Source organism: Charadrius vociferus, unplaced genomic scaffold (assembly GCF_000708025.1).
Source record: "Charadrius vociferus isolate BGI_N301 unplaced genomic scaffold, ASM70802v2 scaffold647, whole genome shotgun sequence".
NCBI lineage: Eukaryota > Metazoa > Chordata > Aves > Charadriiformes > Charadriidae > Charadrius > Charadrius vociferus.
The window spans coordinates 664,328-672,489 of NW_009649585.1; the positions used below are offsets into that span (position 1 = coordinate 664,328).

At 47.0% G+C, this 8,162-nt stretch overlaps 1 protein-coding gene across 1 annotated transcript in view; it reads left to right on the forward strand.

Moving 5' to 3' along the window:
• The window catches only part of DTNB (dystrobrevin, beta), a 58,066-nt gene that overhangs the window by 26,812 nt on the left and 23,092 nt on the right, over positions 1-8,162 (forward strand). Inside the window, exon 6 of the mRNA XM_009890364.1 lies at positions 3,834-3,939. Within this exon, the coding sequence (XP_009888666.1) occupies positions 3,834-3,939 (106 nt within the window). The remainder of the gene's footprint in view (positions 1-3,833; positions 3,940-8,162) is intronic.

Consider the following 8,162-nt stretch of genomic DNA (forward strand, 5'->3'; position numbering starts at 1 on the left):
TAGGGAAATAGATGCGTTGACATCATCTTGTTGGAACAAGTGTGTTGGCAGTGTAACAATAAAACTGGCTGAGTTTTTGCTGCTGAAGCAAGTCTGGGATATTCTGAATCTAAGAATAGCATCGGTATCGCCTGCCACTGCACCCACCTGAGAGGAGATCTGAGACTGTTACGCAGCGCTATTAAGACAGGAGGTATGCTAACAGCAATTGCTAAAAACAATTATTACAATAGGAGAGAGAGTCAGCAGGTGATTAGAGAAAGTATCCATGCAGAAATGTGTGTGTTCTCCTGGGCAGCATTTGACCCTCATGACTGGTTGTGCCTTCACATTTCCTAGTTTTCAGTTGATGCACTTGGAGTTTGGAACCTGCTGGCAAATTATTTGATTGTTTTGCATCACGAACGGTGACCGAGTGATTTCTTGTGGTTGCTCCATGGTTGGGTTCTGAACCCAGTAGGAGCTGTTAGCCCAGCTACAAGAAAGGGCTTTATTTAGGCTCCTTCTCTGACACATTCATCGCTTCCAGGAGGAGAGTGCTGTTGGCGTTCCTGTCCACTCTGCCATCCCCGAGAATGCCTATAACCAGACAGACAAGATGTAGCAGTGGTAATGCTGCCTGATTCTTTTTGGTCAATTGGTTGCAAAATTTCCTACCTGTAAGGGTGAAAAAACCCCAAAGCCTGTGTGCCTACTGCCCTCTTGTGAATCACATGGAACTTGCATCCCTTCATACAAGGGCTTTGAAAAATTGCAAGGTTCTCGCTGCCGAAAGGGAACCAGATTTTTTCTTTCAGGAACATCTTTGTCTATAGCAGAAAGAAGCTGAAGTTCTTCTGCCACTGTGTTTATGGTCTATCACTGTCTAATCAGAGTCATAGAATCATGGAATGTTTTGGGTTGGGAGGGACCTCTGAAGACCATCTAGCCCGAGCCCTTTGCCATGGGCAGGGACATCTCTCTCTCGCTCAGACTGCTCAAAGCCCCGTCCGGCCTGGCCTCGCGCACTGCCAGTGTGCCTTCTCTTTTCCAGGCTGAACAGCTTCCTCCATAGCAGAGGTCTGTCAGCCCTATCACCGTCGTTGTGGCCCTCCTCTGAACTTGCTCCAGCAGATCCGTGTCTGTCTTGTGCCATGGGCCCCAGAGCTGGATGCCGTACACCAGCTGGAGTCTCAGGAGAGTAGAGCTGGAGAATCCCCCCCCTCGCCCTGCTGGCCACGCTGCTGGGGATGCAGCCCGGGATGCCGGGGGCTCGCTGGGCTGCCGGCGCATGTTGCCGGCTCCTGGCCAGCTTTTCCCCCTCCGACACCCCCGAGCCCTTCTCGGCAGCGCTGCTCTCCCCCCCTCCATCCCCACTCTGTGCTGGGACCGGGGGCTGCCCCGACCCCGGTGCAGGACACTGCACTTGGCCCGGTTGGACCTCAGGAGGATCACACGGGGCCACTTCTCCAGCCTGTCCCGGTCCCTGGGGGTGCCATCCTGTCCCTCAGGCGTGTCACCACACCATCGCTCTTGGTGTTGTCAGCAAGTGTGCTGAGGGCGCCCTCAATCCAACTGTCTATGTCATTGATGAAGATATTAAATAGTATTGGTCCCAGTACAGACCCTTGAGGGACAGCACACACTACTGGTTTCCACTTGGACATTGAGCCATCGACTGTAACTCTTTGGACACAGCCATCCAGCCAATTCCTTATCCATCTAACAGTCCATCAGACTCATCTCTGTCCAACGTAGCGGCCAGAATGTTGTGGTGAACTGTGTCAGAAGCCTTACAGAGGTGCAGGTACCCGACAGCCGTAGCTCTGCTCTTGTCCCCTGGTGCAGTCACAGCACAGAGCCAGGAGATGGTCAGGCAGGAGTCGCCCTTGAGGCCATGCTGGCTGGCTGGAATCACCGCCCTGTCTTCCCTATGTTTCGACATGTTTTCCGGGAGGATGTGCTCCGTGATCTCTAGAGGCGTGGAGGGGAGGCTGACTGGTAGTCCCCAGGGTCCTCCTTTTTACACCTTTTAAAAACGGGTGTGATGTCTAACGGATCCCAAGTCTTGTCTCAGAAAACTTGTCTGTCTATGCACAGTATTTATTGTTTGGAGTAACCTTCATGCTCCTGTATATGAAACGGTATGAGAGATGAGAGCCAAGGCAAAACTGGGGACCTTGGAGGCGTTTTTATGAAGCTGTACACCACCTATACAAGTAAGCAACTGTTAAGATTTGAAACTTCAGTTACAGACAACCATTAGCACAGTGGTTCCTGGTTACGCACACAGTCCCTTCTGGTCTTGGACGTCGCGTACCACAGTCAGTTAATTCCCGGTTAGAAACTGTGGTTCTCCTTCTATCAGAAGACTTGGTCCAGCGTATTCAGAGTGCTTCAGGGCCTTACCGAGATGTGCGTTTGTTAGAAGATTTTTGGCTTTCTTCGCGCAAAGGGAGGAGGCGGCAGGTTGACTGTGTGGTTGTTAACGGCCGGCGGGAGGATTTGGCTGTGATGGGGGGGGGGCCGGGGCAGGCAGCAGCCAGGGCTGCGTCGCGTCCAGGGAGGGCGTCTGGTGTCGCACATGGCTCGGGAAGTTCTGGGGCTCCCCTGTAGCAGCAGTTAGCTATTCCGGAGGAGCTTCTCATTTACTAAGCGGAGAGACTGGAACAAGGACACCTTGTAAAAGCTGGAAGAAGTAAGGTTAAATATTTCTGAGAATTTTCCCTAATGGTGACTGGGATGGATAATTATAATTCCACGTTATCTCTCCAGGGTAGTTAGCTGCAGAGGTATTAGGTATATATATTTGCTGCTAATCACAAAAATATTGATGCTCTAATTATAAACCTTCTCTTTAATTAAAAAACAAAACAAAACCCAAACAACCCACAACCAAAACCAAACCTGCAAACAAAAACTAGCTCAGTTTTTGGCATGAGAGTTGCGAGTGAAAGCCACAGTTAGTTTCGCAGCTCCTGGAAAACCAGACTGGCGTTCCTCTGGCTCTGCTCCCCCCCCGCGGAGGGTGCTTTGTGGAGCAAATAGCGCAGGTGAGACCGAAGTGCCGTCTGAGCCGCTGGCCGCCTGCCTGGGCGAAGCTCTGAAGCAGCATCTAGCTTGTTGTATGCAAAAGCCAACGTAGTCGTTCTTTGTACCCATAACATTCTCAGCTGTTTTTCTTACCAGCTCTCTCCACCTGTTTGTGTTTGCAGCAGACATTTTCTCTTGCTCACTTGAATTTGAAACCTTAGCAAATAGTACTCTTACCGTGCCCGACTTCCTCCTCCCAATGCCTTCCTTTCAATTTCATTTTTATTGACAGCTGGTTAAAATCTTACAGCCTAGTTCTCCCCTTACCTCTCTTTTTCTTATTTTGCCTTTAAAAAAAAAATCACTTACTGTGTAGCTCGTGTATGAATATTAGTTGTAATTACTTTTATGTGTGTCTGCTTTTTTCAGTGCTGTCTGTATGTTTGAAATACTGTTTTCTACATTGTTAAATAACCTCTGCTCACATTTGTTGTATCCCTCTTCAAAATAAGAATCTTTAACTGCAACTCGGGAACCAATCCTGTCTTTCATCTCTTGGCGTTTTCTGTTCATCTGTTTATCATTTATTTTTGTATGATTATATCACGTCTATACGAATACCTTCTTTGTGGTGTTACTGTTTGCCTAATAGAGACTGAAACTCCCTGAGCAGAGTTGTGATTTTTAGCTCTTTATAGCATATGAAATGCTCCTGGTAGACAGAAGTTGAGTCAGAGAGAGATTTTAAGGCTGAAGTAGTTTTGGGTATACAAAATTTAAATTTTTCTTATAATTAAGTTGCATTTCTCTTTTCTTTGCAGAAAAAGATCATGCTAAACATGTTTTTGGACACCTTGATGGCTGATCCACCTCCTCAGTGCCTTGTGTGGCTGCCTCTCATGCACAGACTCGCCCACGTTGAAAATGGTAAATGGAATATTTTCTTGCAACATCTGGTCAGAGCAGGGGTTCTGTTCAACACATGTAAATACGCTGTCCTGTCTCACGTAACGAAGCACTTAATGTCTTCATCGTTTCCACTGCAGCGGTCTTAGTCCCAGAGCGTTTAAGGCCAGACTTTGGTAAGAGTGGCAGTCCTTCTGGGATGAAGACTGATTCTTTATGCAATCATCAGCAACACTGCAAAACAAGATTAGTTTGAGAGTTCTAGCATCGTTAGTAGTGGAAGATGAAAAAACAAGCAGCAGAAAAATTATATTCTCTAAATGTTCGTGTTTATTCTGAAACTTTATTAAAAAACTTCACTTGAACTATGCTTTAACATACACTTTCAAGTGCTGACTCCCAGAGATTTTGGTACCCGTTCAAATGTCTGCCTTGAGTAGCGTTTGAGCACGAGTCACTTCAGTGCTCGTGTTGGGAGGTAAATGCTGAGCTCCTTTCACTTCCAGACATTTATTTGGCTAAAAATTCCTGGGTTTATTGCCGATGGAAAGTATTTAAGGAGCAATAAGGGATGGGAAACTGAAGATTAACAGTGAGAAAGAGTGATGAAAGAGTCATCTGGCTGAGGGGGCTTCATGGAGTTCAGGGAAGCAAAAAGGTTTCCTGCAGAAGATTCTGAAAGCGTAGTGAAACTAACTGTTGTTTTTGGAGACCAAAAAGCTGGTCTGTTTAATTTCTTCTCCAGTTGCACACAGTATACATGTATGATGTTTTGTATACGAATTCTAGAAAAAAACCCACCTTTTTTCTTTTTCTTTCTTCAGCCATAAACTAACCCTCATCTTTCGTTTCCATCACCACAGAGCAAAATCGTGTTATCATCCTTCAAGCCCCCCCAGCTGTTGTTACCTCTTCTTCCGCCTACTGCGTTTGTGCTCGTTTCAAGGTGTAGAGACTTCTTCCTTTGAAGGTGCAGGCAGATAAACTCTGGGCTCTCGGTTTGCAGGCACAGCTCGGCGGTCTCTCTCCAGCTCAGTTTTCATGAGTGATGTTCCGTTCTCTCTTTCTTGACATTTATGGCCGTGACATGGTTCGGTACTGCTGTGACTTTGATATGCTGGATTGTGGCATTTGTTTCATTGTCTTCTCTTGATCCTTTTGCAAAGCGTATCTGGTTGTGAATTTAACTTGCATTTGTTCAGCACTGAACAAGACTGGAGTTGAGGTGCTCAATGGGCCTTTCCTCCTTTGTTGCAACAGGAGAGCAGGTGAATTTCCCCATCGCTCTGTGCGTTTACAGACATTTCCTGTCAGTCTCATTTAAAAAAAAAAAAAGTGATTTTTTTTAAAAAGAATTTTGAGGGGAGCGATTTCATGGAGACAATTCTTATGGAAAAGTTACGAAAAAGGTGGGGAGGTTGGGGTAGTTAAAATATTTGGTAAACTACAGTACTGCAGTGTCCTTCCCGTCCTTACGTGACAGGTTGCGCTAATAGAAGGGCAGCAGCGACTTCTTGCTTCCTGCCTCTTCCTTCATCCTCTTCTCCTTCAAGAAAAGCACACAGGGTGGAATAAATACAGTAAGGAAACAGACAGTAAAAATGTTTATATGAGTTACAGGCCAGGATAGAATTGCGCAGAGCTTAGGCAAGGGTAAAGTATTTAAACATCATGTTTGGACAGAAGTGAAATGGTGGAAAGATTTAGAGATGATCCGTAGTCTGATCCTTTTTTCTGCTTGAAAGTACCTGGAGGAAATTACTACATACTCAGAATAATATCATCCTTCTAGATAAGTGCGTGCATTCCTGTATTAGCTGACTGCTTCTGTTGCCCTCATTGTGCGGTACAGCTGCTCCAGGATCTGCGATCCGGGTCTGACCATCTGTCCTGGGAGCCGTTGCGTAAGCGCCCCTTTTCCTAATGCTTTCTTCCAAGGAGGCGGAGCTGCTCCCCGTTCATCTGATCTCCCAGTCGATCCCCAGATTTAATCCTATGTTACACACGGGACTCTTGCTACACATTCAGATAACTTGTTAGGATAATTTTTAATATTTGTGACATTAAAGTTCGGTTTCTAATTCTGATCAGCCTCTTCTACAGCTGCTTCCCAAGCTGCTTGCTGAGTTACGTTACCATTGATAATTTGTGCCCGTGTTCTTGCCCTCTAAGTTATGACAATATTTTTTTTTCCTCAGAAACTTTTATTCTGTTGCAAGTGGTATTTTTGCTCCAGAGTCAGGGAGCAGTTCCTCTGCTTAAAAGTGCTGCTGAGAATCATCACAGGTGATGGACAGAGGTATGTGGGAAGGCACAGCAGGCTCGGCACGTGGGGGAGATCGAGTCTGGATGATGTCCCCACAGCAAAAGAAGTTAAAGGAGGCTCGGTGTTGGGGGCCTGACTGTGGGAAGGTAAAAATAGCAAATTGGAGGGATGGGGACAGTAGAAGGAATGAGCTTGGGATTACTGGGACGTGTGGTGGGAAATGTTGAGGGAAGACACAGCTCTGATTCCAGCGGTGCCCGCTGAGGAAGAAGCAAGCCAGAAGCTTTTATACTTTAAAGGCTGGGACGGGACATACGTGAGAGTGCATTGTCGCTCTGGACCTGGATTGAATATCTCCTATTAAACTGTCATTTTCAATGTTTAAAAAGCGGAAGATGTGACGCTTGTGCTGACAATGGCTACTGCTGTGGATTCTGCGACTAAACCTGAAGTTACTTTGTAAGGGTTGTGTATGTTTTAATAGCTGCATATATTAGAAAACCATAAATTTTGTTGAAATGAATGCTTGTAGGAGGTTACAGGAACGCCTCTCTCCTTTCAGTTGAAAACTTTTCCAGAACATAGGCAAAACCACGAAAGAAACAGAAATCAATGCTGATTTAAAACAGGAGCATTTTTTATTTGGGTATGGCGGTATGATGTACTAATGTCTTCAGTCAGACTTTTGTCAACTTTACAAGCCAGCCAAAACCACGGCTCTGATTTGGAGGAACAAGTTGGCCACAAAGATTCTCTAGTCTTCATCCATTACTTGATAATGGGTATGTACTCCTTTGGGACGTTGGGACGGAGCACGGGGAACAAACAGGAGGAGCTAGAGATGTGTGCACGCCTCCAAGGCTCTGATCTCATTGGCATTGTGGAAACTTGGTGGGACGACTCCTATGACTGGAGTGCTGCCATGGAAGGCTACAGGCTCTTCAGGAGAGACAGGCAAGGGAAATGAGGAGACGGTGTTGCCATATATGTTAACGAGCAGCTGGAGTGCATGGAGCTCAGCCTGGGGATGGATAAAGAGCCAACTGAGAGCCTATGGGTCAGGATTAAAGGGAAATCGGGAGCAGGGGACATTACAGTGGGGGTCTGCTACAGGCCACCTGACCAAGAAGACCGAGTGGATGAAGCCCTCTATAGACAGATAGGGGCGGCATCATGTTCACAGACCCTGGTCCTCATGGGCGACTTCAACCACCCCGACATCTGTTGGAAGGGTAACACGGCCAGGCATAGGCAATCCAGGAGGTTCTTGGATTGCATTGAGGACAACTTCCTTCTCCAAGTGGTTGAGGAGCCAACGAGGAGAGCAGCTATGCCGGACCTTGTCCTTACCAACAAGGAGGGGCTGGTAGACAGTGTCAAACTCAAGGGCAGCCTGGGCTGTAGTGACCATGAAATGGTCGAGTTCAAGGTCCTCGAGGCAGGGAGGAAGGTGCGCAGCAGGCTGACCAGCCTGGACTTCCGGAGAGCCAACTTTGGCCTGTTGAAGAATCTGCTTGGTATGGTGCCATGGGATGAAGCACTAGAGGGAAGAGGGGCCCAAGAAAGTTGGTCAATATTCAAGGACCGCCTCCTCCAAGCTCAGGAGCGATGCATCCCTACAAAGAGGAAGGCAGGCAGAAAAGCCAGGAGGCCTGCGTGGATGGACAAGGAGCTCCTGGACATGACCAAAAGAAAAAAGGAGGCCTATAGGGAGTGGAAACAGGGGCGGGTAGCCTGGGAGGAGTACAGAGGAATTGTTCGAGCAGCCATGGATCGGGTTAGACGAGCTAAAGCCCAGATAGAACTAAATCTGGCCAGGGACATTAAGACAAACAAAAAAATCCTTCTTTAAGTATGTCAGCGAGAAAAGAAAGACTAGGGAGAATATGGGCCCTCTCCAGAGGGAAACACAACAACTGGTTACCCGGGACAGAGACAGAGCTGAGGTACTCAATGACTTTTTTGCCTCAGTCTTCAC